The 27,995-nt window shown below is 27.1% G+C and overlaps 6 protein-coding genes across 14 annotated transcripts; 3 read left to right on the plus strand and 3 right to left on the minus strand.

The window, feature by feature from the left end:
• Positions 1-8: 8 nt before the first annotated feature.
• On the minus strand, positions 9-3,504 carry LOC114131010 (alpha-2-macroglobulin receptor-associated protein). 2 transcript variants are annotated; one of them, XM_027996134.2, is made up of 8 exons: positions 3,353-3,504; positions 2,966-3,159; positions 2,753-2,894; positions 1,809-1,991; positions 1,617-1,727; positions 1,467-1,554; positions 425-581; positions 9-364 (listed from the first exon to the last, which is right to left on the minus strand). In XM_027996134.2, exons 2-8 carry the CDS (start codon positions 3,152-3,154, stop codon positions 188-190), a joined length of 1,047 nt encoding a protein of 348 aa, XP_027851935.2. In that variant the 5' UTR covers positions 3,155-3,159; positions 3,353-3,504; the 3' UTR covers positions 9-187. The 2 variants fall into 2 exon arrangements, with proteins under 2 accessions (XP_027851935.2, XP_027851934.2); XM_027996133.2 differs by lacking the exon at positions 3,353-3,504 and having other exon boundaries at positions 2,966-3,330.
• Positions 3,505-3,637: 133 nt separating this feature from the next.
• LOC114131009 (uncharacterized) lies at positions 3,638-9,217 on the plus strand. Of its 3 annotated transcripts, none has more exons than XM_027996130.2 (7): positions 3,638-3,860; positions 6,324-6,437; positions 6,504-6,848; positions 6,925-7,136; positions 7,200-7,310; positions 7,378-7,548; positions 7,650-9,217. In XM_027996130.2, exons 1-7 carry the CDS (start codon positions 3,754-3,756, stop codon positions 8,072-8,074), a joined length of 1,485 nt encoding a protein of 494 aa, XP_027851931.2. In that variant the 5' UTR covers positions 3,638-3,753; the 3' UTR covers positions 8,075-9,217. The 3 variants fall into 3 exon arrangements, with proteins under 3 accessions (XP_027851931.2, XP_027851932.2, XP_027851933.2); XM_027996131.2 differs by having other exon boundaries at positions 6,504-6,833; XM_027996132.2 differs by lacking the exon at positions 6,324-6,437.
• A 569-nt stretch (positions 9,218-9,786) lies between these two features.
• On the minus strand, positions 9,787-14,721 carry LOC114130986 (ADAM 17-like protease). 3 transcript variants are annotated; one of them, XM_027996096.2, is made up of 13 exons: positions 14,439-14,721; positions 14,233-14,371; positions 13,989-14,089; positions 13,711-13,832; positions 13,509-13,641; positions 13,264-13,448; positions 12,820-13,014; positions 12,260-12,407; positions 11,122-11,357; positions 10,836-11,044; positions 10,527-10,765; positions 10,303-10,418; positions 9,787-10,227 (listed from the first exon to the last, which is right to left on the minus strand). In XM_027996096.2, the coding sequence occupies exons 1-13, from the start codon at positions 14,494-14,496 to the stop codon at positions 9,910-9,912; spliced, it is 2,199 nt and encodes a 732-aa protein (XP_027851897.1). In that variant the 5' UTR covers positions 14,497-14,721; the 3' UTR covers positions 9,787-9,909. The 3 variants fall into 3 exon arrangements, with proteins under 3 accessions (XP_027851897.1, XP_027851898.1, XP_027851896.1); XM_027996097.2 differs by lacking the exon at positions 12,260-12,407 and adding an exon at positions 11,437-11,575 and having other exon boundaries at positions 14,439-14,720; XM_027996095.2 differs by lacking the exon at positions 12,260-12,407 and adding an exon at positions 11,437-11,575 and having other exon boundaries at positions 13,264-13,641.
• A 131-nt stretch (positions 14,722-14,852) lies between these two features.
• Positions 14,853-16,389, plus strand: LOC114130989 (probable enoyl-CoA hydratase, mitochondrial). The gene is made up of 4 exons (XM_027996101.2): positions 14,853-15,020; positions 15,470-15,714; positions 15,779-16,070; positions 16,148-16,389. Exons 1-4 carry the CDS (start codon positions 14,906-14,908, stop codon positions 16,246-16,248), a joined length of 753 nt encoding a protein of 250 aa, XP_027851902.2. The 5' UTR covers positions 14,853-14,905; the 3' UTR covers positions 16,249-16,389.
• A 3,232-nt stretch (positions 16,390-19,621) lies between these two features.
• On the plus strand, positions 19,622-24,091 carry LOC114130987 (serine/threonine-protein kinase Nek8-like). Of its 3 annotated transcripts, none has more exons than XM_027996099.2 (7): positions 19,622-20,488; positions 22,753-22,886; positions 22,956-23,046; positions 23,103-23,279; positions 23,351-23,511; positions 23,582-23,732; positions 23,808-24,091. In XM_027996099.2, the coding sequence occupies exons 2-7, from the start codon at positions 22,840-22,842 to the stop codon at positions 24,030-24,032; spliced, it is 852 nt and encodes a 283-aa protein (XP_027851900.1). In that variant the 5' UTR covers positions 19,622-20,488; positions 22,753-22,839; the 3' UTR covers positions 24,033-24,091. The 3 variants fall into 3 exon arrangements, with proteins under 3 accessions (XP_027851900.1, XP_027851901.1, XP_027851899.1); XM_027996100.2 differs by lacking the exon at positions 19,622-20,488 and adding an exon at positions 22,142-22,433 and having other exon boundaries at positions 22,839-22,886; XM_027996098.2 differs by lacking the exon at positions 19,622-20,488 and adding an exon at positions 22,143-22,433.
• A 1,023-nt stretch (positions 24,092-25,114) lies between these two features.
• On the minus strand, positions 25,115-27,994 carry LOC114130976 (U2 small nuclear ribonucleoprotein A'). Of its 2 annotated transcripts, XM_027996082.2 has the most exons (7): positions 27,712-27,991; positions 27,435-27,582; positions 26,856-27,084; positions 26,679-26,799; positions 26,131-26,277; positions 25,474-26,046; positions 25,115-25,274 (listed from the first exon to the last, which is right to left on the minus strand). In XM_027996082.2, exons 1-6 carry the CDS (start codon positions 27,791-27,793, stop codon positions 25,973-25,975), a joined length of 801 nt encoding a protein of 266 aa, XP_027851883.1. In that variant the 5' UTR covers positions 27,794-27,991; the 3' UTR covers positions 25,115-25,274; positions 25,474-25,972. The 2 variants fall into 2 exon arrangements, with proteins under 2 accessions (XP_027851883.1, XP_027851884.1); XM_027996083.2 differs by lacking the exon at positions 25,115-25,274 and having other exon boundaries at positions 25,870-26,043; positions 27,712-27,994.
• Position 27,995: the final 1 nt, after the last annotated feature.

The raw sequence follows: 27,995 nt of genomic DNA on the forward strand, positions 1-27,995 counted from the left end.
ACAAAAAATTGAAAATCATAAAAAACAAATACTTAATTTATTTTTATAAATAATAATGAAATAATTTGTTCAAACATAATTTAGTTGACTCTAGTTGCTATTGATATAAAATTTATATTTACAAGAGGTATAAATAAATATAAAAATTAAAAAAATATTTTTGTTCAAAAATGACAACAGCATAAGTCTATAGTTCTTCTCTCCGTTTATTTATCTTGTCTTCCAGTATTTTATGTAACTTTTGAACATTTCTACTCTCTTTTTTAATTTTTTTTTCAATATCATTATGTTCATTTCCAGCTGCTCGATCCACATTAAAATGTCGAAGTTTTAATAATCGCCGCTCATACTCTTTTAATTCATCCTAAAAAATTTTAATATGAATGAGTTGTTCAACATGAAATTTATACTGATTATTTCTTACATGTAGAAGTTGCAATTCATCTTTACTAAAATTTGTTTTTTGAGCTTTAATCCAGATTTCTTGTACTTTAGGTTCCACAAACTCTTCACTATTAGGACCAGTAAGCGATAGTCGATGAAGACGATCAAAACTATCTTTTATATCATGTATTCGATTTCTAAATAATATAAGTAAAAAATAATAAAATACATACAGTCAATTTTAAATAGCAAAATTACAAAATTATTGTCTATCTCAGAATGCGGTTAATCAGAAAGTAAAAACTTATAAATAATTAGCTTTTTAAACCAAGTTAATAATACTCTATGTCTTTGATATATAAGTATATTATATTTAAATTATAAATATATTTTGTAACTTTTTTAATTCTACAGTTAAATATAGTCTGTTTCATGAAAGAAAGGTACTGTTTTATGCATGTAAATTAAGCTATAAACAGGTGCCAAGCAGAATATGGCTATGAGTGATAGGTATATGGATATGCAAGAATATCCGGTTTTTGTCAAGACATAGCACCTTCTTTTCATGAAACACTGAAACAGACTACTGTATAAATTATTGATATCACTGTTATGGGGAAATAAAAATTCATATGTAGAATTTAAAAATTATCAAATACAAATTAAACTTCAAATAATGATACTAAATAATAAAAATTATGCATTAAACTGCCAAAAAATAATACTTTAACTACTGATAGGTATAATACTAATATTCATATTTTAGGAAATCTCATTCATAAACATAAAAAAACACATTGGAATTTTCTACCATACCATTGATATGGTTCATTACCCTAGCATGGGATAATTTTATACTGGTTTATACCAATAATAGTTTCTAATAAATTGTCTCTTAATATAAACCAAAATGTAATTTACCAATAGACATTATACAGTCAGTACACCTAATACATATTAAACATTAAAAGGATAGTTCATAGTTTTTATTATTATTGTTATATGTTATTGAATTATGTGTAAATATCAGGTAGGGCACGTCTTTTTTTTATTTAAATATAATATATAAAATATGTATTTACTGTAAGATTCTTTGCTTATGACTGATGTCAGTAAAACCTTGAGATTCGAGTAATGAATTGTAATCATCTTTAATTCCTTTTTTAGAAACTGGGAAAAAAACAGTATACATTTTAGTAAAAATGATTTGTAATAAGTTTATAAACATTTACCTATAGGTATATCATTTTGCATGTGTTCGATTTCATTTGTAAATGAATAAAATTCATCAATTTTTTTTTGGTGACTTAAAAATTCATCTTTTAGTGCTATTAGCTCAATATCTAAAAATCAATGTGAATAAAAATTATAAAATTGTATAATTTTAATATTTTTAGTTAAAATTTAGTGATTAATAATATTACTTGTAAAACCAGATTGTTTGGCTTGGTCCCATAGTTGATTTAATCGTTTATCATGCAATAAATATTTATCAACAACTTTGGATGAATCTCCAGAAACATGATCTTGTGTATCAAAATTTGTTTGATTAATTTGAGGTTCAGTCTCATCAAAATGATAGCTTAACTTATATCTTTCCAATATACCTAAATATTGAGCAGTAATCAAATCAAATTAAAATTTATACATTTTTTATTATAATGATTTTTAGTCATAATAATCATGGGCGTAGATAGGAAATATTTTCGGAGGGAGTTTTGGTCAAATATACATTAAATTTAATCCACAATATTTTTTTTTAAATTGTTTTATTTTTAATTTAGGGGGGTGTTTGAACACCCAAATACCCCCTTAGTCCTTACCTACGCCCATGATAATGAATAATGATCAATAAAGAATAAAACATAAAACTCTTCAAATTAAATTGCAAATTAACTTCAAATTCATTATCCCTTTTAGTTATTTGGATAATTCAATAACAAAAAAAAAAAAATTTGACTAAAAATATATTGTTTTTGAAAACTTGAAATATATATAATTTTCAATTTTTTAGTATGCAATTTACCTATTACTCGATTTAGATTTTTTTTTTATGTTATCTTAAATTTAATAAATGTACATATAATTATTTACAAATTTAATTTTTTTTCCTTAAATATTAAAAAAAAAATAATACTTTTCTTGAAAACTTAATTAAGCAGAAATTATTACCTATTAAAATATGACATTACTAATATAAAAATATTTTAATTGGTACATTTTTTAATCAGGTCCTGAATCCTAATTAATAGATTCAAGTCTCTACAGAACTTCAAAGAATCTTAAAATATAAATTTTATTTTAAGAATTGAGACCTAAACAAACTTAGTTTGTGAAAAGTTACAACACAATAAACACATAATTTTACCTAAAAGCTTTTTTCGGACAATAGATTCCATTTCTCCATCTTTATCTAAGTTTTTGGTTTTATACATCTTTAGTTCCCGTTCGTCTTCATCATGAATTCGCAACTCTGACAGCAATGATCTCAATTCTGGCTCTGAACATCTCTTTAAATTACAATCATATTAATTGGATTTTAAAATAATACATTAAAATAATTATTATCATTAATAGTTACCTGTTTAGCTTTGCTCCAAACTAAATTTAGTTTATTAATTTTGAATGGTTTATTGAGGTGTCGAACATTAAATTCTGGTTCATCATTCAAAGATATTTTTTTTTTCAAAGTTTCATTTTCGTTTGAACGAGAATATGCACTTACATAATAACTCAGTAATAGAACAATTAAGATTATTCTTTTTCCCATGGTTTCTGTTATACAAAAGCAATTAAATAAAATAATTAATCAGTATAAAAGTTACTAATATAACTATAATAGCTAAAAAACGTATTAAATTAAAATTTTGCCAGATCCATTGAACACAAAACAAAATTTTAAATTATTATCATTCATCAAAATATAATTTTATATTCATGGTCAATAAGTAAATTTTAATTTACTCACCAACTTGTGGATACGAATTAATAATTATACCGATTTGACGGAGTGGGGATTACCGTAATAAAAAAAAATTGTTGATAACACGGTTGATAAACATTAAACAATTTTTAACATGAAATTTAATTTGGAAAGTATAACGAAATGCAATAATTACTGTATTAATTATTGGTGTTTGATTGTTAAAGTTGTTTATTAAAGTTAATATTGTATTCAATTATATATTATTTAGTGATTATTGTTTAATTATGTGGTGGCAGTCTTGCAAATGCTCAATCGCTAAAAAATATGTAAAACGTACTAAGATTACTTTCAAAATTATTTCGAAAACCGAATTTTAATGTTTAAAAACGCTCAAGGCTAAGTTATATTTGTGTTAAAATGACATTTAATTTTATTATAATATCATGATGTTTGAAGAGAGTTTAATATGGTTTGTGTCTGGTGGACTATTGTTTACTACCATTATACTGATTGTTGCTTGTATTTGTGGATGTCACAAGTCAATACCAAAGTGAGTCATATTTTATAATTATGTTTAAAATTATGATTATTGAATTTAATTTACCTGGTTTAAACTCTATTTTATTTATATTTAAAACAGTATAGTAGATATTTATTATTTAGGTATTTAATATAGCACTAGTAATACTACTCATACATGATGATTCAACAAGCATGTACACCTCCAATTTAATTGAATTTGATTTTTAGAATTTTTAAGTTCACTGGAAAACACTAATAAAAACTACTGGATTACGTGAAAAATTGATTAATTTAATGGTTCTATTAAATTTAATAGACTAATCGTGGGTCGCCAAATCATGTTAAAAGAAGAATTAGCTCAATATTAATCCATTAAATGTTAAGTGATTTTTCATGAAATCCTAAAATTAGAATTTTAATTCTATTCACATTTTAAGGAGTATTCTGTAGCTATACCAACTTGTCATAACAGTGTAGTAGGTTCACCACTTTTGCTTTAAACAAACAATATGGCCTCAAATATTAAAATTGATTTGTTATGTGAAACTCATATAAAACATGGTCGATCATCACAGAAGATGAGGAAAAATTATAAATGTTTCTCTTATAAGTTATTGATTTGAGTTACTGGTTATGTTAAACAGCATTTTAATTGAAGTCTAGTAAGAAATTTAAATGGGAAAAGACCTAGAAATTTACCTAGAAAGTGTTGGTTGAATAGGATCAAAAAGATCAATGAAGATTTGATTAAATTTACTCGGGAAATAATAATAGAAGATAGAATGGATAGAGAATGGAGACAGATAGAAAAATATTGGAAGAATGTATAAAAGACAGAGAAAGTTCTTCAAGGCTGTAAAAAATTGAGAAGAAGAAAGACAATAATCTATTAACAGCTTGGAGTTTAAAAAATTATCCGCATATAGATATTTGATATTACATTTATTTTTTAATTTTGTAAAGCCAGTTTTAAGAACTATTATCCTTAGTAGCCAGTAAGTTTAAATAAATAACAGTGACATTTTATTAAGAATTTGATTTATATACACCAACATTTTTAAAAACAATCATATGCATCACAATTTACTGTAATAAAAGTTGTTAATTCTCATTTTAATAAAAGGTTTGTATCACAACAGAAATTTCTTTAAATTATACGAAAAAAAAATATGAATAATATTATATAGTAGTAATAAAAATATATGGTCCTTACATAAACTTTAAAATAATGAGTTAGAAATTGAATAAATTTATTATTATTGGATAAAACGAGGTTGAACATACTTGATGAGTCATTACTAATTCTATATAACTGAATTATTATAAGTTTTATTTATATGCATGTAAAATTATGTTCATATCATATACAGTATATACATTCTTTGATTTTATAAAATTCTACCTAAGCATCATAAAAAAATTAATACTTTAAAGGTGTCTGTTTAATTTTAATTATATATTATCAAGAATTTTCTTTTAAATAAATATTCACTATTAATAATTTTTTAACTTTGATGAGCGGAATAGAGTGGCGGGCTGAAAGGCTCAATTTGACTCAACTGCATCAACTTTTCTAGGGGGTTGGTGCCACCCACCCCATGAAAGTATTGTTGAATTACACGCAAAAACCCAACCTTTTGGTTCTTTCAACTACGTTTTATTATATTATAACCTTTTTATAAGTAAATAATAATAAAAACAATATATTAATATAAAATAACGTCATTTAAAATTTAAGTTTAGTGCGCCACTGGTGATATCCTGCAAAATATTAGTTACTTCACTCACCTAAACTTTAAATACTTGTTTAAATTTAAATTTTTATTTATTGAAATATTCCAAAAACTATGCTGTTTCAGAATATTAAATTTAAAATATATGTTATCATTCAAAAAAGTAAAAAAAACTTTAAAAATATTGTTTTATTTCGACTGGAAATTATATAATAAAAAAATTATTTTCAAAAACGATAATAGTTTTTTTTAAATAATGAGTGTTATTTATTAAAATAATTGCCCTGTATAATAATAATAACAATAACAAAAATGTAATATGTTAAAATTTAAAAAAAAGAAACTTATATATACCTAGGTTTACCTATACTCTGTCCAACAATAATATATATTCTGTGAATCCCCTCATGACATTCTACCATCGAGACCGATTCCACTATAGCAGCATGTTGTGTGGGAATATAAAGAATAACAAATTTTGATCGGATTTTGGCATGTTCTCTTGTGGGATAGAATATAGATCTGATTACATTATAAATATGCATAGCTAAGTGTAATATTTTAAACTATATTAATATTTGAAACATTTAACGCTTGTGCTTATGAAACTTAACTTAAAATTGTTGCTATTGTTTGCTAACTAAATTATTTTTAGTCTACTAAAAATTGTAACTAGAAAGTAATGCATTTAAATTATTTTGTTATTTTATTTTGGAATGTACATTTTTGTTTATTTTTGTTTGCTTGTATCACAATAGAAATGAATTACTTGGTCTTGCTGGCATGGTAAAAATTACCAATCCTGATGTTGGACCAGAACCAGTGAACAGAAACTTATCAACTAGTCCATCCCCAACAAATAGTACCAAAAGGTTTTTATATTAGGGATTATATTAATAATTTCATTTGTATCTAATTTTTTATTTATATTTCAATAGAAGTTCAGCTGGTGCAACTTTATCTTCAGCCACTAGAAGTCTTCCTGATTTACCTGTTGAAACACCTAGGGGTTCAGATGCTGTTGCCACTGCTGTTTGGTATGGCGGTGATACCAACTCCGAACTGTATGCTACTGTTGAAGAAAATAAAGATGGCATCAAAGGGGACTCTTCAAAATATGTCAATAACACAATGTCTCCTTCTAGTGGCACTACAGCATCCAAAAGTGAATGTGTCTATGCCTGTGTGAACAAGGAAAACCCATATGACAAATTAAAACAGGAACATCCATATGCTAAAGTTGGTGTGAATAATACAACTAATCAAAGGTTAGGTTCCCAAAGGTAATTAATAATTATTTATTGATAAATTCACATTATACTTCAAATATGTATTTTATTTTATAAATTTATGTTTTAGATCGGAAAAAACCAGCTTAACTGGGTCAATAGAATTGGACGAAGTTGACAGCGCTCCTGATCAAGATATAGCAGCAGCTAGTGTAATTGCTGGTGATGAAGCTGCTAGTATTAACATTCCTTACATGACTCCACCAGTAGGACCTATAGAACATCCGTTAAATGTGCAACCAAGGCAGGGACATTACAGTGGCGATTCACATGATTCTAGTAGTAAGAATAGTAATAGAATAATTGTTTAAAATTTATTTCTTTAACTTTATAACCAAATTTCAGAAGGATACACGAGTATCAGTGTTCGAGAACCATTATCAAGGATCATGTCCAGTACTAGAAATGGTGGTATACCATCAGATCCTCATTATGCTTTTGTCTCAGATGATTCTGGTATGTGAAATAGCTATATAAATTATTTAAATATCATATAATAAATATTTATTTCTAATTTATACAGATGAAATGTATGCAGCTATTATGGACCCAAGCAATAATGTATATACTAGTGGAAGTGAAACATATGCTCAGATACCTAGTGCAAATAATATACCAGTTGCTTCAACAGGTCAAGCGTATAAAGCTTCTACATCTCACATTAATGGACCTGAACAAACACATTCCAGACAGGGTAATTTTTTAATGATTTATAGCTTTATAAGTATATAAATCTATGTTCAATATTCATGATATAAATAATATAGAAATGTGATAAATGAACTTTATTTATAGATTCTTCATCAAGTGCTGTGAGTTCTAATTCACCTAAGCCTGAAAAACGACCGGCCAATTCACCTCTACCTAAACCTCCAGAATACTTGGATGAAATGTATGCTAAAGTTATGAAGAAACGCAATGATTCACCCGAACAAACATCTTCTAATGTTCCTTCCTCGTACGATGAAGGTATTTATGATAGATTGGTCGAACCTAAAAAGACATCAGATGTTGATCCTAATTACGAAGAGTTACGGCCTACTAGTCATGGTTATGCTCGGATAAAAAAAATTGAAAAACCATCTGAACCAGACTATGCAAGCTTGACTAGGACAATGACCGTTGAATATGTTGAAAATGATCCAAATTATGAAAGTTTAAAAGTAGACTTGAACGAAATTAATCACAATTCAATTTATTCAGAAGTGAATAAAAGATAGCTTTTAGACAAACAGCAATTTGTTTCATGAGTAAATCTAACGTGAGTTCTTTATTTCTTTTTCTATTTTTTTTTTTTTTTTTTGTTAATTTTATACCTGACAAATATGTGTGGTATATTTTGTTCCAATAACATTTATTTACCAAGCTAAGTACCATTATATTTAAAATTTACAATAACGTTTATCATTTATTTAAACATGTGTGTTCACTATTGTCGATGGACAAAAACAATGGCTCAAACTTTTTTAATTGACATAATATAAAAATTATGATTATCAAAAATGTAATAGTGTTTACTATAACCAAGTAACCCACCTAAAAAATATTTAATAAATATATTTTTACTTCCATTATGGTATTAAGGATAATATACACTTATTTCTTTCCATTTTAATCTCTAGCATATATATACTATATAGGATAATTTATGTTTTGCTATTTATGTAGTTACTATAACTTTATTATTATCATATGTAGTATATAAATAATATTTTAGAATAGTGTATCTTTAATCATTAGTAATATAATCTATCATTATGACTTAAAAAGCACAGACGTTTCAACCAAACTTTGCTATAATATCAAATTAGGTTATTCAACCACAGACTGAAGTATTATTATTATTAATTTTTATTATTTTTACACATGATCTACTTAACAAAGTATATGCAAATATACTATATTATACGATATATATACATTTTTTAGCTAAGATTTTACATGTTAAAACTAGATGTATTAAAATTCCACCAATGAAATAATTATATATGAATAGTACATCACTTTAAATTGTATTTTTTTTTTTTACACAAGCATACTATTTGTTAGTTTATAAGACAGTATTTATGTTTTTATAATATACAGCTCTTACCAAACATCTTGGTAAAAAATGTGAGTGCGGCGCCGTCCTTTTTACAGCTTTTGTTCCCTAACTAACAGCAACTCTATCCCTTCCGACCTCTATATAATATTACTGTGTGTACAGACCATAGAAAACACGAGTACTCTGGTGTTTATGGTTCAGACGAAAGGTGAGAGAGTTGTTTTTTTCTTTAGTTTGGAACATACTTATATCATATTTTATATTATATAATTATGTATTCTAAAATTAATATTTTATTTTTTGTATAATTTAGTTAAAACTATTAAACATTGTTTAATATGTTTCAATTATTTTTTTTTTTATATTTTATGCATTATGTCAGTTGAATTAATTGTTTTATTTTTATTTTCATTTTTATTATTATTGTTCTACGTGTATGTATTATGTTAATTTACTTTTATTTCTTACTTATTACTGTAAACTGTTATATTGTTGATAAAAAAAAAAAAGTATAATTATGAATTATACTTAAGTATTAATTAGTATATTGTGATTGTTCTGCTTGTAATTACTTTTTCATAAAATTTTATATGTTTTAAATAGAAATATATATATATATAATATATATACCTATAAAAAATATATTTTATGTAAATTTTAACATATTAACTATAATTTGATTTACATACATTGAATAAAATATATTTGTATAGTAAAAAATTGATTTATTGCAATACCATTATGTAATAATTAAAATTAAATGTTAATTTCATATCTATTTTTATAAACCTTAATTATATTTGTGACTAGTTTAAAAACAAAGATTTTTATAATAACATTTTAAAATGTAAAAAAAAAAAGTAATAATAATAATAAAAGGTAACTTAATAGAATTTAAACGAACTATTTCTTATTCTTTTAACCGTGGAGATCCTGAAGTATTCAATTTGTTGACTTATACAATAAATATTTATACATATTATGTGTGTATTTATTGTTAATTTAAGTAACTCATTTGTTCATCGTTAGACTTTCCACTTGACTAGTTGGCACTTTAATGTAAATTATTTTTTTTGGTCTTGCATCATTGGACATTTGCACAAAATCATCTTGATCTTCCCATTTCCTTCTTTCGCGGACTTCTTTGGCACGTTTATGATCTAACCAGTTAATTATACAAGATGCTGGTACCCATATCAAACCAGTAATCAAAATCACTGTGCCTACAATATTATCCTTTAAGAACCTTAGCATCTTGTTAATGTTGATTTCTTCAATGATATCCCAAAAACGTTCTACAACATCTTGAATAGTTTTCTCACAAGCGCCCTATTACAAACCAATGTAATTACTATTCACATATAAATATATTTTTTTTCTAATCAATAAACAATTTAATAGTACTTTGTTACAAAATCCTTGAATGCATGGCGTTCCGTCCGGTAATACATCAGGTGGATCAACTGGATAACATGTATCATTTAAATTTATACGACAACAACGTTTGCATGACTGTAAAACTGAAAATAAGAAACTATTATGATGAAAAAACAATCTTATTGATATTAAAACAAAAACGCCTTAAAAATTGAATGTCTAAAATCGGTCATTAATTATTTTTTACTTACTAGTATCACACATACAGCTTTGTAATCCTTGTGTCTCGCAAAAAGGTATGCATTTACCAGAACGACATTTTCCCCTTTCAAGGCAGCCAGTACCATCAGGCATAGGTGGACTTTTAGGACACTCAGCTCCAGTACCTGTACAGCGAGATTCTTGTTCACAAGTGGCAAATTGTCCTTCACGGCATTTCACTCCAGATGCCATAAACTGACAATTTTGACAACAAGGTGAGTTTTTATCACTAAATAAATTAATCAAAAAAATTAAATGACAAACAAATTACTATATAATATATTATTATATTTTAGTACCTGCATCTAGCACCTTGAGCTCTTCTGAGTTTACAGTTCTTGTCACAGCAAGAGTCATTATCTTCAGTACCTAAAAGACCAGCATCACATTCTTCATTTCCTTCGACTCTAAGATTACCACAAAATGATTCCTCTGGTTCTGAAAAACAACGTGCTGATTTGGCTTGTAATACTTTACGTATAGACCGTAAACTACATGGAGAGAATCTCTGAAAAAAATTAAAATTTAAAATAAATATAGGTAAGTTTATGATTCATTAATTTATTTACTATTATTCAAACTTACTTTGTTGTTAATATCATATCCACTGACACTATATGTATACATAAGAAAAGATCCTCCCTGGCTAGCAGTAGGACTACATTCAGTTATATCTGGATCATGTTCAGATCCCCAATTATGACCAAATTCATGAGCAGTAACTAAATCTGCTTCTCGTGTAATTACTCGTTGACCATAGTGATTACGGCTTGAACTTAGACCAGAATTAAGGTATAATGTGTACCCATTCTTAAAATACTCTGTTACATTAAATTTCCAATCATAAAAATGTATTTTTATGAAAAATAATTTATTTTTAATTATTAATGCTTCCATCACCTGGTGTACAAATTCCACCAACAGAATTACGTCTAGGAGAACCGACATAAGCAAGTCCTAGAATACCTCCTTCAAATTTTAAATCGGTAAATAGATGAGCCAAGCAGAAGTCTTTATGGCTATATTCACGGCTAAATACCTGCCACCAGGAAAGCGGTATAAAGAAGTAATAGATTATTTATAAATTTTATATTTTTCAAAAATTGAGTTATTGTATTAATTAATAAAACAAAGATAGTTTTTTTGTTGAGTTAAAAAAAAAAAAGCAAAAGTAGAGATGCAAATTAAAAGAATTAGTAAATGCCAAGTATGTTTATTAATTCCATAAGCAAATATCAAATTAAAATAATCAAACAATTAATATACTATTGTACTTGAATAATTACATATTTGATATTAGTTGTTATTATAAAATATCACACCATAATTATAACAAGTAATACAAAAGCAAACATTCTGGTATAAGATATTGTTAAGGCAAAAGGAATGTGTAACTATATTAACTATCAAGTATTGAAATATATAACTATGTAAGTTGCCTTATAAATTATAATTAATTAGTATGATTCTATACATATATATTATAAGAATTTTTTGATCAGTTAATTATCTAATTAATCACCAATAACATATGACACATATTGTAACCCATGCACTATTACAATAAGTCAACATGGTTGAATGTATACATATTTTAGTGTTTTACCAATGGCAACATTTAATATTTTATTAGTATGAGTTAAGGATTTATGTAATTAATTTGTGTTTTGTGCAGTTAGTCCTTTTCCATCAGTAAAATGTGACATAAACAAGAAATATTCACCAGGACTACATATGCCGCCAATTGCATAACTTCTAGGTGAGGCTATATATGCTAAACCCAATACTGAAGATCGTTTTGATCTGAATGTTTGATGCGTAAATAGATGCGCTAAACAATACTTGGACACATCTTTTGATTTAGAAAATTCCTATTTATTATTATAGATCAATTGTGAAATTAATAATTTATTTTTATCATAATATTTATGTCTATATAGTTTCAAAAATAAAATAGTAAATAATAGAAATAAGAATATTGAGATGGAGTTTATTTTCTAGGTAGAATTAGAAATTTTAAATATTTAGGAGTTAAAACAATTGTGGGGAAAATGAGGAAGAATAGGTGATATGATTTAAACATAAAAAGTAAAAAGATTCAATAGGTATTGGATGGTAAAAGGATAACTTGAAGTTGAAGTTTTATTGAAGAAATACTTAGAAATACAGAGGATGGCCTGAAAAAAGGTGAATAAAAAGAAAATTTTTATACACAATGTAATGTGTATTACTTAGTTGTTTAAGACGTTTAAGTATAAAAATAGTACATATGAAATAAAATACCTCAAGTAGTGATCGAACATCCCATTTTTCTCGAATCATGTTATAGTGATCCTCTGAACTTCGTACTTTAGTTGGATCGCTATGTACTGTTATTTTTTTAATAACAAATCCCATGCCACGAAATCCATCAGATTCTTGACGTTCCAGCCATAAAGTATCATTATATATTTTGTGTACACGATCAATTAGACTTATCTAAAAATACACATAGATTTTGTTTACCAATTATTTGATAGGTTTAAAATTAAAATATATTATGTTTAGATAAACCGAAGTATTTTTTAAATAATAATAAAAACAGTAAAATATTTATTGTGAACTTAAATTGTTAGTATATATATAACGGTACACAATACTTAAAGGTAGCTAATTTATTTTTAAAACAGTAAATTTTCAAATTATTCTAGTTACATTAATTGAAATATTTCATATTTTAATACTTACCAAATAATTTATAGTTGTTTTTGTATCCCCTCCGCCCATTTCTCTAAAAAATCTATAGTCAGCAACTAAAAGCAATGGACAACGGGTTCTTGTAGGTGTAATCATATAGTCATAAGAATCCGCATCGCGTTTAGAGCGTGTTATAGAATTTAAATTATCATCGTCTTCATCTACAGTTTCCACCTCTGGAAACATAATAATATTAGTTAAATCATATCTAAAATTAACATAGCTAAAACACAAACCTGCATCTTCTTTTACATAAGCACATGGTTTATGTTGTTTTTGGTCCGAATGTTCCCAACTTAATCGTACATCTGAAGCTTTATAAGTTACCATTGTTTTGTTATCTTTATCATCCATATGTCTCCAAGATGGCTAAAATAAAACAAAATAATAATAAATTAAAAATTACTGTAGGTAGGTAAATAAAAGTATTCAATATACTTCAATGTGATAAGTTTCCCCAGGAACATCAATAATAGCTGTCATAACACCTTCATCCAAATGTACACTAGCATGTGAACTTTTCTCTCCAAATACTCGACCATCATAAAAATGTTCATGATCTAAGAAATTAAAAAAAAAAAATGATTTTTTTAATACATACATAACTATTTATAAATATAATCAAAGTATAATTTACTGTAGATACTTAATTTTAGGATATTACAGTGAGAAATATGTTTGCTAAGATAATAGAAATTAATTATGTCTGAACATACCAACTGCAACTGGGGTTTCATTTCCTTCAGCATCTATACTTGTGGCTTCAAATTGATGATGTAGTAATCCTTTTTTTGGTGTTAAAATTAATCGAAAATCTCTGTAAAATAATTAAAATTTATATTTTTAATTATAGGTGTCAAGAGGTGAGTTTGGACTACTTAGAGAAACTTTTAATAAAAGTCTATGATGCTCTATACAAATTCTACAGATTTACACATTAAGTTATAAATAATATATTACCTTCCCAATGTGGTAAATGATACTTCTTTTACTTTGTTTAATGGGTGTGGACTATCACTAATACCACGTTTCACTATGGTATGAGAAAAATCTGAAGCATGTAAAGTTTCAAAATGTGCGAGATTTTTGTGAATTGTACCTAAATAATAAATTTAAACTTATTAACAACATTTAATTTAAACAAGGCTACAAATCACATTACATACTTTGAACATTGGCTGTTATAAATAACAGAAGTAATTTTAGTAAAGCAAGTTTTTTCATGATAAATTATTTTGTAATTAATATGATAAATTTCGCATGAATATCAAAGTGAAGATTTTTTTAATGAATATAAATATTTTGAATATTCACTACATAATGTGACATTCATTTGGTTGAACATTATTCAAAATTATTCCGAAAACTAAAAATTAAATAAATAATAATAGAACCTACTCCACAGTACACGAGTATTTCGAGAATTTCAATATTATATTATCCAGTATCCACTATCTAGTATCTATTAATCACTAATTTGCAATAATATTTACATTTATATATATATATAACATTACTATTTACTTATGAATAAATCAGCTGTTGGTTGATAATGTTAACAAAATATTTATTGATAGCGATTTAAATTTCAAAAAATATTATTATAACACGATTTAAATCGTGAATTATAAACATGGCTTTTTTAAAACAATTCAAATTATTTCTTTATTCTACGAAGTACCTACGATTTAACACATCGACAAAATTAAATAAATTGTTTTCGTCTGGAGCTGTTCCTACATCGAATGGTTTGATTATTAATTAATATTTTATTCAAGGCATTATTAATATAATTTAATGTTTGAAATGTGAAAAACAGAGTTGGGGATATTATACGTTTGTACTCGTAACAACGGTTTACTTAAACTTAAAATTGTAAATAATGACATTTTTTACATATGAAGAGATGTCCATTTCCACAATGGTGTAGACCTTGTTGTGAACTCTTACTTATTACGTTCAACACATAGGTACATTATTCAAAGTTTCTAATTTAATATTTACCTCTATTTTCTCAACTATTAGTGAGATAATATCCTTAACATTCTTTGAGGATTATAGATGATAGATTTTATTGGATTTTCCTGGGTCCGCCCCTGGATACTAATATATATTTAAAAAAAAAAAATCTATTTCATAGTAAAAATGTCTGTTATAATTATTATAAATTTAGTTTTCATGTATTTTATTATTTCAGAAATTTCAGAAACTATTCATCCAAATGTTAAAACATCCAAACACCAACATATTACTTTAATATCATTGAATAGACCAGATGATAAAAACTCATTAAATGTGGAAACTCTTTATGATTTAAAAAAAGCTGTTACAAATTTTGAAAATGACTCTTCGTCAACTGTTGCTGTTCTATATGGTGAAGGGGGATCATTCTGTGCAGGAATGGACTCTGATGAATTGTCCAATGCACCACAAATATTCAATGTAATAAATAAAAGTTTAGTTTATCTAATTTTTATTATTAAACAATTATTTATTTTATCTTAAGGAATTTTTACAATCACATTGTCAAAAACCAATCATAGCTGCTGTTTCTGGATTTGCTTACAATGCTGGTTTTGATTTGTGCTTGTGGTGTGATTTGCGCATTGTTGAAGAAAATGCTGTCATGGCAATTGATAGAAAATTAAAGACTTCAAAATCAGAAATATCTTTTAAGAGGCTTTTAAAATCTGTAGGTTATTCAAGAACTATGGATATATTATTGACTGGCAGAGATGTACACTCTAAAGAAGCATTTGACTGTGGTCTTGCAAACCGCGTAGTTGCATGTGGATCAAGTATGAAAGCCTCAATCTCTCACGTTAACTGTATATAATAATAATAATAAATATTATATGTGCTTAATTTACAACAGGTGTTGGTCAAGCAGTACTTATGGCATTTAATATCAGTAAATTTCCCCAACAGTCAATTAACGATGATAGAAGTGTAATATATAAAATGGTATCAGAATAATATTGTAATATACAAGGGGTTTTATTACCTTTTTTGTGGACATAAATGTTAATTGAAGAATGTACAGAAGATACGTCGATAAATTGTATTCTCAATAAAAGTGAATACAATTTATTATGAAATAAACTATTTTTCGATGTATTTTTTTGTTTTTTGCCTCCATATAGTTAATGTAGTAGTAGTTGCTTGTGAGGCATTTAAGAGATTTATTTTTGAAGTATATAGTATATACTTCTAAAAGATATCATTGTATCAAGCAAACACATTTAATGATCTCTTAAAATAAAAAATAAAATCCTACCTTTCTTATTCACTAAAACGAGAAGTGACATTGGGCTATAACTTATGGATAGGTTACTCACATAAAATAAAATAGATAATATATATTGTACAGTATACATTTCATTTATTTCCATAATACTTAAAAATAATGCACACATCAATATATAATTTGTCACATTCTAATAGAATAAAAAACTTAGCATTTCTTTATTATATACATCCAGTGACGACACCTTCATGGGGGTAGATATTGGAAATCATGACAGAAAATATATAAATGTATTAATCAATATAGTATGTCATGTAAATAAACGGTAGTTGTACCAATCATAAATAGTAACTTTGGCAATTTTACTGTAAGGAATTCTTAACAAGTGCTTAACTGGAGTTGATCGAAGAACTACATCAGAATATTCTTCATTAAAATGGTAATTTTTAGTGATAATAAATTTTTATCAAAACCACTAGTCCAGCTTTTGAAAAAACTCGTTCACATGGAACTGACGTAGCTATTAAACAAAGAAGTCTTTTTAACTATTTCATATGACTGTGAATCAATTTATTTTCTCTCAGACCACCAAAGTAATGGATTTTCATTTTTGTTAATGATTTGTTTAAATATTTATCCAGTTCTATTATTTCGGCTGCTCCTGTATTATGTCCACCGATAACACTTGTGACAGTTTGATCAAACACTCTCCGTATTTCACAGCTTATATTTGGTATCGGTATTTTGAAAAAGTTGATGTTTGTTGTGGATTTGTATCTTGTTTGGTTTGTAGAGCCTCTAATTTATTACACAACATTGATATGGCTACATTAAATTTGCAAGCATCAAAAAATCCATGTTTTTTAAACTTGGGATCTAATAGAGTATAGATTGAGCAATCAACATAATATCATCCTCTATCCTTCCAAATCCAATTAATAGCTTTTGGTTCAAAATTGTTACCATTTCTTTAACTTTTTACAGTGAAATCACATCATCAGTAAATCTTTGAGTATATTTTACTGAAGCATTTACAAAAATGATTGCTTTTGAAATTGTAATGTATTTTTCAGCACTTATTTCCACCGTAATATCATAAAATAAAATATTTTCAATAGATCTTTCAAATTTTCCGGAATATCCCAATCATTAGCAATAAGATAATTGATCTCACTATTATTTGAAATAGCTTAAGTGGCAATAATAGACTCTAATTTTTTTAATTCTGTCAAACATATCATAAGTAGAATTCCAACGAGTAGGGCAACTTGTTTTAGTTTTAAAGTAGGAGAATCAGTTTGCTATTGCATTTCCTGCAACTTTGTCACGGCATGAGAACTCCTTTTAAAAAATCCTACATCCTTCACTTCAATTATAATGGATCACCTCATGACCAGAATGTACAATTAAATTTAATCAGTGTCCAAAATATAATACTATAGGTATAATAAATTTAGCACTCTCTGTGAAACCGTGCACACATCGGTCTATTTAACCGACCTCACACCTTGAAATTGTTACTCGGTTTATGACAACTATGTTAATTATAAAATTGAAGACTGAAGTCGTATTTATTTTTAGATCTTTTGTCTTATACGACTTAGCTAAATACCAATTTTATTAATTAATTTGATCAGTGCGATATTATTATATAGACATATATAATATACCTATATATATTTTTATGAAGGGTGCTCTCCGCTCGGTTATTTTTATTCAATATTATTATTTTTTTTATCGCCAATTCTTCTCCATTCGTCCTTTTTAACTAGGTACTTTTTAACTGCTGCTACTCTTAGGGCCTGTATAACAATTAGTTAAACCAAGGTTAAACCGCCAAATTCGGCCGGTAAAATCTGTAGGTAACCTAGGTTTAAAGTGTTTAAACTTTAAACTATGATTGTAAAACGGACACTTAATGGCATACCTGATTGCACAGTTTTCCCAGTGTAGTGTCTTCTTAGTTCTTACCATCTTACCTACAAGCGCTAATCGCAGAGGAACTAAGGGGAGGGGGCTTAGCCCCTTCAAAGTTATAATTAGTCCCCCCCCCAATTTATTAGTGCCCCACAAACTATTAAAAACTCAATAATTTTGAAATTTGATTTAAGTACATTATTTTTTTAGGATTCATATAATTCATATTTCATACACCTATATATTGTAGTATTTATATAAAAATTAAAAATTAAAAAATAATCACAATTAAAATATTCAAAAATATTGTGTATTTGTGTATACGTAGTTAGGTTATCCAAATTTGTATAGGTACTCTTATAAAAGTTGCTATTGTATTGTCTACCTGTATCATCATTCATCAGCTTCTTGCGAAAGAAACTTTTCGGTAATGCACCGAATTAAAACTTGGACAAGAGCTACGCTACAATGGAATAGAATAAATTTACTATATATTATATTGAATGTAGAAATTTGATAGTGAAAAAATTCTCAATGTTTTTTCACAAAAAGATAGAATGTTATCCTTAAGTTAAACAACTGTACCTATTTAAATATAGGTACCATTATACTATATATAAATAGAACATATTATGTATTGATGTTTAACATGTTGGATATTTTTATTTAAATATTTAGGGAATAATATAGGTATAAATGATATTGTATATTTAATACTTATAAATACCAATATACAATTAAAACTGTGTTAAATTTTAAGATACTAATAATAATCGTGGTGACGTGGTTTAACATTAGTATCCACGGATTTTTTTTAATGTAATAATAGTCGGGGCTTAAGCCCCACCCCAAATTGAAGCAATTTGCGCTTTGCGCCTATGATTCTTACCAACTGTGTTCGGTTACTCGATAGTTTTAACTACTAAGTACCTGCTAAGTTACTATTAAACCTATTTTCGCTGCTTATTACAAAAAAAAAAAAGATTTAAAAAAAATCTCTCCCTAATAAGCGATCTTTGAAAATGTTTAAACGATTTTATAAGTCGTTAATTTTGTAACGATTGGGATCAATATTGTAATGTACTCGAAAATATTTTTTGAAAAAAAAAAAAACAATAATTCTTTGCAGTAAACACAAATTACAGTTTATTAACTTTTTAGGTAACAAAAATCCAATAGTGGACAAGAATCAAAAAAATAAGGATGCTCAAAATGTGAAAAAATTTGATAAAAACAAAACAAAGCGATTGCCAAATAGTAATACAAAATTGTATAGTGTATAAAAAATTAATAATTATAATACATATTATTATGTTACGAGCAACATTTTAGATAAAACAAAAAAAAAGCCGTCCGAGTCGTATACATTATTATGTAAATACATATTTGTACACATATTTATCATTCAGTAGAGGAAAACTGTAAGAACTCAACAGACGAGCTCCTAACAAGTACAGTCGGTGAGGAATCGTTTGTGTACCACTGGCCGCCAGTCATCGTCGTCCACCATCGCTTCGCGTGTCCAAAGCAGAAGGTCGCTCGCCGAGCCACCAGAGTGGTCCGACCGACCACGACCCGACGGCCACCGAGTTGGCGAATCCCGTCGTTCCGCGGGTGGCCGGAAAACGTGTTCGGGTGACATGACGTCTGGCTCCGTCCGTGCTCTTGTGAACCTTACCCTGTGTCGCCGTCGTCATGTCCGACGTCTCATCGCGTGCTCACACGACAACACTGACAAGACGAGAAGGACGACGTGCCGTCAAGCAATCGCCGGTCGCCCTCCGCTCGGCCGTGTTATTGCAGAGGTGACTTAGCGGCTCCGGATCACCTGCAGCTGCCACTTGCCAGGAGACCTACCTCCGAGCACTCCACCCGGTAAATCGTCCACATCACGAATACGACGCGGTCCGTCTGCTGGTGCAGAAATAAAGTCAAACGAGTCTGTTCCTCGATCGACTGCCGACTCCGTTTCCTGGAACCTGTGCCAGAACCGCTTCCTCGGTTCCACTCCCCAGTCCCGGTGACGGTGCGCCGCCATCAGATTGACCACTTGTAAGTAAAACGTAGGTATTTTTTTTTTATAATGTAAATTACCTCTTCTCGGCGGCCGTCCATCGGACTCCATTGCGGACGGTAAAATATTATAAATATTTTTTCTGAGACAGACGTTCAGTCGTCGGGGACAGTTGACGACGACGTACAAAAGTAGTCGTTCAAACAATTCATTTAGAGTTACATATTTAATTCTTTCATCTGTCGTATAGGGTCTAATGGTGGTTAAAGCTAATTGTTAGTGTGGTGTACGAAAAAATGTCGATAAAGTATGATCGGACTAAAAAGTACAAATGAACTCAAACGATACATCGCAGAGAATTTAGACGACAGGTACGTTGATCTTGGTCGCCGGCATTAGGATTTCGCAAATCCGTTTATTTTACCAGACGCCTTTACTTAATTACCTATTGATATATATTTTATATTACCTACGTATTTATAGATTTAATATTTTATAATTAGGATTTCGATTTTTACTGTACCCGCTATGAACCGGACCGTCAAAATATTCTTTCGGATGATATTATAGTCGGTCAGTCCTGTCTGTGCTGTAACTTAACGGTGCGGTGTCGTCCGTATATCGAAGTGTATTATTTCATACAAACCATTAAAATATTTTAATACGCCGTTCACGTTTACAGCGTGAATCGGGATAGATTTACTGACTTGTATTATAATAACCTAAACTGATTTTCCCAAGTAAATAGGGAAAATAATTAAATTTACTAAAAATATAGAAGTTATAGAATTTGGTCCTTAGTTTAATTAATGTAGCTACAGACTACAGTAAAAGCACCATAATGTTATCGTGCTAAATAATTTGTTAATTAATAATTACAATTAACCGGGCACTGGGAAGTATTTGAAAACTTTGGCACCTTAGCCCTTAGGGCTACAATTATTTCTACTGTTTCTTCATCATCACCAGCATTTCCTCATTGAAAATTGCAATTATAGATAAATGTGTGGCTAGTTTCTGTATTGTGGACATTTGTGGCATTTAATATTTAATATGGCTTAAAGCCTAGACTATTGAGTCGTATAATACTATCATGACACCTTTTTAAAATAGAAATAACTTTTTTGTAGGGCAAATGGCAATCACAATATCTTAAATCGTGCGGTTTACTAAGGAACACGCGTATCGCAATATTTACGTACCTACATAGTAGGTATGCGTAATTAGGTATTTTATTTTTTTGGCACTCCCAAAATGTAAGCGTCCTAAGCTATCCGAGCCACTCCTTTAATACAGTCCTACTTAAAAAAAATATTTTAATTTGAATATAATAGGTACTGCTAAAAATTTAAAGCTTTAAAGGATAACTTGCGAGTTACAAATGACTACGGTGGTGGCGAGGTGAAGGGTGTTAGGCCTCTGATTAGTCTGATTGCCTTTTTTTTTTTTTTTTTGTTCTTTTTTCTATGAAATTAAATATTTAAGTATAATATATTTTTAGACGGTCACGAATTCGGTGGTTCAAAAATTAAATGTTAAATAATGTTTAAATGTTGATTAAAATATTAAATAAACACTTGGAAATTGGAATATTGGTATTCACTGTACTGTTCTATTTATAAGTACAGTTTTGGTTTTTACATAAAAATGATAAGTAACGTTAGATTATTAAAAATTTTCTAATAATATATTATTTTTTAATCTTTATGTGGGAATTTTACTATTGTGATATTACCTATGTGTTAGATAAAAGTTATAACGTTAAACTGTAAAATACCAACTGGCAACTGTGGTAATTTAGTACCGAGACGTCTTGTTCAATTAAAAACTAAAAAGAAAAAAGCTAATTTTGTGAAGTCATTTGTAGTCTCAGACTCCATGCTTAATTTTTTTTAACTATTTTTGCTGTGTTTGATTCAAATCTACAATAAATACATTATAGAATTCAAATTAGTTTCATCATATAAAATTAAACTAACTCAAGTAAGTAATAACAGTATTAAATTGGCCAATAAGTATTGTTTCAAGGTATACATTATTATTTTTTTAACATTTTTTTTTTTTTTTAATTAGATAGTAACTGTGGACTATAGTGTTACTGTATTACTATTAAGGCATTTTTAATAAATTTTTTTCATTGTTAACATAGGTATTTTATATCTTTAAAAATATAAATGAAGTTTGATTTTTTAAGGCAAACCCTGAATGATTCTAATTTTGGATAATATCTGATGTAAAACTATATTATTCCTACCATCTTATACTGGTTATTACTCAGTCATCTTTTAATTTTATGTTTAAGGTGACAATGGGTACATGATGACTGCAATTATACTAGATATTTTTGTACAGTAAAATAGTAATTGTTGATTATTTTTTTTTTTTGAGTATGGATTCATATAACATAGTTGGTGTGCTTGGACGTGGAGCTTTTGGGTAAATTTTTCAATAGATATAACGTAATACCTATGTTAATTTTTAATTTATAAATATTACAATTTTTAGAGTTGTCGAATTGGTTAGAGACTTTAATTTAAAGAAATTAGCTGTGATGAAAACAATACATATAAAATCCATGTCAACAGAGAACGTAAAGGTAAACAACAACATTATGTTGTATTTTTAATTTTAATGTACCTACATTTTTTTCAGGAAGCTATCAAAGAAATTCAGATTCTTCAAATGTTAAATCATCCAAACATCATCAAATATTATAATAGTTTTCAAAATAAACAAAGTTTTCATATTATTATGGAATATGCCATACATGGAACTCTAGAAAACTTTGTTAATAAATGTTCTCAAACTTCAAATTATATTGCCCAAAATGTATTTATTTTTTTTCTTCATATTTTATATTTTATTAATTTTTATTAATTGATATTTTCAACATTTTCTAGTGTGTTTTAAATATATTTAGTCAACTTACAATGGCCGTGGATTACATTCACAAAATGAGGATTATACATAGTGATATTAATCCAATGAATATATTATTGACTGGAAATCAAGGTACAATAGTAAAACTTGGCGATTTTGGTTCTTCTCGCATATTAACCAGGTAAATAATTGATAATTGTATTAATACTTACTATAGAAACATAAAAAAATGTATGAACTTAAAATGCTAGTGACAAAATTGTTGGTGAAAACCGGTGTACACCATGTTATATGTCTCCTGAGCAATGTTGTGGGAAACCTCTAAGATTAAAAAGTGATATATGGCAAATTGGTTGTGTGTTATATTATTTGATTACTTCAAAACATCCTTTTTATGCTGAGGTAAGTATTAAGATAATAATTCATTGATTTATAAAAACTTCTAAATTAAACTAAATTTGATCAAATTATTTATAGAGTTTAGCAGACACTATATCAAGCATCGTAGAAGGAGTTTTAAGTCTTTCAGACAAAATGACCTTTTACGACAGTGATGTGATAAGGCTTTTGCATGAGTTATTAAATCGTGATCCAACAGTTCGACCTAATGCATCTGCTATTCTTTCAAATCCATATATACTTCCCTATGTATTAAACAGCAATTGTCATTGGTTTAAATCTGGTAGGAAAAAAAATTATTAAATGTATTCATCGACACAAATTTTTGTTATTTAAGTGTATTATAAATAACTAGTAAGAAGTTATTATTATTATTATTATTCTGTTTAAACCGTGTGATTTTTTTTTCTTTTTTACGACATGGTTGAAAAGCTAACATTTAAGAATTGAAATTTGGTTAAAAAATGTTAAATTTTTCTTCAATTTAAAAATAATTAAATAGAATGAATGTAGTATGACCAAAAAATAAATATGTACATATTAAATGTGCAATTATTTTGTTAACCTTTTTGTTTTTTGTGTTTATTGATGATTTCAATAAATTAGGAAATACTATTTATTATCTATTTTCTATACAGATATAAACTTATTTAAGTAATATATGAGTTTTAGCCAGTGGAATTTACTTTAAATTTAAGGTAAACAACTATTGATTTAATGCATAACAATACTTGCACTTAACAGTATAAAGATATTTATGATGTAACCATATACTGTTTAAATGTAGTATAGTAAATGACTAATAAGTAATTTTTCATTCTAATTTTTTTTTATTTTGCTCATGACTATTTTAATTATTGAGTATTTATTGGCAGTTTTGTTATTTTTTTGTGAAAATTTAAAAATTTTCTTAAAAGGAGGTTACTTTCACATATTATGTTGTCTGTCCAATAAGGTAAGAAAATTATTAGTGCTTAAGCGTTAGTTTTGTCATTATTTTAATTTTCAAGCTAGATATAACATTTAACTTGTAATATTTACAATATCTTGCTTAAAAATTAAAATATCAAATAAAGTTAACACTTCAGCACGGATGATGTTCTTGATCATAAATCAATGTATTCTAATAATTAAGGAAACAATACACAATAAATTCTACTGTATACAAAATGTCTATGTTGTATGTTAGAAGACAGAGACTGAGAGACATCAGACATAGATAAGGATAGTGAATCTCTTGATGAAAACTTAAAGTTGATACTGATATATAACCACAGGAAAAGGTGTGATTGATGAGGGGATTACAGCAAAACAGCATTTTTAATATAAATTACAATTAGCCCATTAATTCTAATTGCTGGTTTAAACAATTGAAAAGAGTAGTATCTTGTAAAGTATGTTATTTTATTAATTTCAATTAAAAATAATGCATACATTTTTTTCTAAGGATTTACAGTAACCAACAGATTATTGAAGAAAAAAACAATAAAAACAGTTTCTTCTGTTCCAACCAATACATTGTGTCATAGTTGGTCATCTTCCCACCTTGGTTAAATAAATAAATGAAATATAAAAATCTATATGCAAATTATGAAATTAAATATTTTAAGAATTGTATTTCTAAAATAATTAATAAAATAAGTAAGTACACACTTTTAATTCAGTTTTTGTTTATTTGTTGTCACAGTTAACAAAATGACATATTGAATGATTGATACTAATTTTAATTTTTAGTCTTACTTACATTGCACTTATTGTAGCAGCTTACAATGCTCTTCATGTAACGGGCATCTCTGTAATAGACAACTGTTATCCATTTTGTAACAGTTTTCAGTTAGGTAGATAAAATATTTGTAAAAAATAATATATGTTTCTGTTCGTAGATGATAATTTTCATTGTATCCTGGGTAAAGTTATTTCAGATGATGAATTGTAGACTTATAAATGATCACTGTAATCACTAAATACTATCAGACATGTAAACAAGATGATATTGTTTGTTTAAAAAGGTAATACCCTTAAGTGTTAATGTATAACGCTTCTCAACATATAAGCTTAATGAACTTAATATTGTATTTTACTGGTAACCCATTGATAATAGGATTCAAGAAAAAATTATAGTTATAAAATAAACCAATAGTATGTGTATCTGTTCTTATCTTTTAATAAACTGATTTAATATTAAACATAATATATTCTTAAATTAAAACTGAGAAATTTAGCTTTCAGTACAAGGACCACGACTATTCCATTGGTGTTGGTGCTTCATTATTAGCATCATCATCGTCGTCGTCATCAAATTCTTCAATATTTTCTTCTAGTAGAAATACACAATTATATAATTTATATTAATAGAAAACATAAGAATCTATTACTTAGTAAACTATAAAACATTACATACCTCCATTTGATGGAACAGACTTTTTATTTTGGTCTTTGTTAGGAATTTGCCCAGCTTCAAGCAACTTGGAAAGTTGTTCAACTTCTTCTAGTGATGATGCTTCAGATATTGCCTTTTTAATTCTCCACACATCTGCTTGACTATGACCTGTATTAATAATAAATATAAGTTTAACTTATATTAATTACATTGTACACTTATTTTTAATATTATAGTAATTTCATTTATTATTAAATTTAAAGAATAGAATATTATTTAGGATCCTATAAATAAATTTTAAACATATCAAAGAGACCTACATACTCATTAAATTCGATTATCTGTAGGTAAAATTAGTAGAAATTATTGTAAGAAAAAAATGTGTTATTTGAAATGTAATATTTGTTATGCATTAGTAAGACAGATATACGCGGTAGTGCGACTAATATTTTCATATACTATAAATAAGCATTAATATAAATTAATAAATTATTTAACAACTGTAAAACAGGATCAAAGTTGTAATTGGAAAATAAGCTAATTTAATATGTTTTTAACTTTTTTTTTACCATTTGCTCTTCTGTTTTCAAGTCCTTCTCCAGGAACAAATTGATTAGATTTCTTAACCAATTTCTTTTTAAGTTCTTTTCCTTCTTTGCCTTTAAATAATGTTTTAGCCGCTTCATACTCCTATAATTTATATAATGCTTATAATATATTGTAATTATTTTTAAAGAACAACATACCTTCAATTTAACTTTTCTAAAGTCCAAAATTCGAACTTGTGGAATTTTATGTGCTACATAAAGTCTATAATGCTCTTTTGATGCAACTGGGTTATGCAAAAGACTTAACATTTTTAATTTAGGGAGTGAAGCAAGAGGATCTAAATCTCCAAGCTCTTGAATCTGATTACCTGTTAGTATTAAGGATTCGAGATTTGGTAGACATTGTTCTAAATTATCTGCTATACGTCTGCAAAAAAAAATTAAATTGAATTTATTGAACTTTCTTAATTAATATAAAAAAAATATGATCAATAATTATAATTTGATATGTTGGACAAAATTTAAGTTATTTTGTAAGGGTGACATCACCACTAAAGATAATTATGAAAATATTATAGGTACTAAATTTTAAATATATAAATAACAATCAAATAGTTTTTATTATTTTAGGTAAGTATAAATTATATATATTATGATATATGATGAATAGGAAAAAACCATTTGAAATTTGTTTTTAAGCTAACATACCTACACAAAATATATTAGTTTTAAGAATAACAGAATTAAAATCGGTGTTATTTAACCTTGAATACTTACACAATAGCGTTGTTATTAAATATGATATTTTTCAATCTTTTAAGGTATGCAAAACCATCAATTTTCCTAATATCATTGTCCGAAAAATCAATAGTATCAAACTGATCGAGAGTTGCACCCATGTTTTCAATAAGAGGTATTTTATAACCTAGAACATTTTATATAATAATTAATCAATATTTAAACAAATAAACAAGTAGGAATGTTAATTTATTATATGAAATACAAGAATTGTTGAAATGTGTAGACTTTTGGTCAAATTGTACTAATCGCTTACCTCTTAAATCCAATTCTCTATCTTTGACTGGATTTATGAACTGGTATGAATTCATAATTAATTCCGTTGTAAGTTTGACCATGATTCTAGGTAAAAATTAAATGTCTAGGAGAATCAAACTTTACTCAAATGTCTCAAATTTTGAATTAGTTTTACAGGACATTAGACAACTGTTAATTGTTAACAAAATTAGAATTAACAATATAACATTTATAATAATAATAAACCAACACGACGCCTACAGATGCAGTGTTTCAACTTCATACAATCACTCTATCACTCTA

The sequence above is a fragment of the Aphis gossypii genome, chromosome 3 (assembly GCF_020184175.1).
Source record: "Aphis gossypii isolate Hap1 chromosome 3, ASM2018417v2, whole genome shotgun sequence".
In the NCBI taxonomy this organism is placed as follows: domain Eukaryota; kingdom Metazoa; phylum Arthropoda; class Insecta; order Hemiptera; family Aphididae; genus Aphis; species Aphis gossypii.

Coding starts and splice junctions, on each gene's coding strand:
- LOC114131010 (XM_027996134.2), bottom strand. CDS start 3,154: ATGGGAAAAAGAATAATCTTAATTGTTCTATTACTGAGTTATTATGTA. Junction 2,895..2,965: donor TTTGGAGCAAAGCTAAACAG/GTAACTATTAAT, acceptor TGTAATTTAAAG/AGATGTTCAGAGCCAGAATT. Junction 582..1,466: donor CATAAGCAAAGAATCTTACA/GTAAATACATAT, acceptor TATATTATTTAG/AAATCGAATACATGATATAA.
- LOC114131009 (XM_027996130.2), top strand. CDS start 3,754: ATGATGTTTGAAGAGAGTTTAATATGGTTTGTGTCTGGTGGACTATTG. Junction 6,438..6,503: donor CCAACAAATAGTACCAAAAG/GTTTTTATATTA, acceptor ATATTTCAATAG/AAGTTCAGCTGGTGCAACTT. Junction 7,137..7,199: donor CGATTCACATGATTCTAGTA/GTAAGAATAGTA, acceptor ACCAAATTTCAG/AAGGATACACGAGTATCAGT.
- LOC114130986 (XM_027996095.2), bottom strand. CDS start 14,496: ATGAAAAAACTTGCTTTACTAAAATTACTTCTGTTATTTATAACAGCC. Junction 11,576..12,819: donor ATGTTCGATCACTACTTGAG/GTATTTTATTTC, acceptor TCCTGGTGGCAG/GTATTTAGCCGTGAATATAG. Junction 10,228..10,302: donor TTCAAGGATTTTGTAACAAA/GTACTATTAAAT, acceptor GGTTTGTAATAG/GGCGCTTGTGAGAAAACTAT.
- LOC114130989 (XM_027996101.2), top strand. CDS start 14,906: ATGGCTTTTTTAAAACAATTCAAATTATTTCTTTATTCTACGAAGTAC. Junction 15,715..15,778: donor ATGCACCACAAATATTCAAT/GTAATAAATAAA, acceptor TTTTATCTTAAG/GAATTTTTACAATCACATTG. Junction 16,071..16,147: donor CGTAGTTGCATGTGGATCAA/GTATGAAAGCCT, acceptor AATTTACAACAG/GTGTTGGTCAAGCAGTACTT.
- LOC114130987 (XM_027996099.2), top strand. CDS start 22,840: ATGGATTCATATAACATAGTTGGTGTGCTTGGACGTGGAGCTTTTGG. Junction 23,047..23,102: donor TGTCAACAGAGAACGTAAAG/GTAAACAACAAC, acceptor CATTTTTTTCAG/GAAGCTATCAAAGAAATTCA. Junction 23,280..23,350: donor CAAATTATATTGCCCAAAAT/GTATTTATTTTT, acceptor AACATTTTCTAG/TGTGTTTTAAATATATTTAG.
- LOC114130976 (XM_027996082.2), bottom strand. CDS start 27,793: ATGGTCAAACTTACAACGGAATTAATTATGAATTCATACCAGTTCATA. Junction 27,085..27,434: donor TTTAATAACAACGCTATTGT/GTAAGTATTCAA, acceptor TTTTTTTTGCAG/ACGTATAGCAGATAATTTAG. Junction 26,047..26,130: donor GTCTGTTCCATCAAATGGAG/GTATGTAATGTT, acceptor TATTTCTACTAG/AAGAAAATATTGAAGAATTT.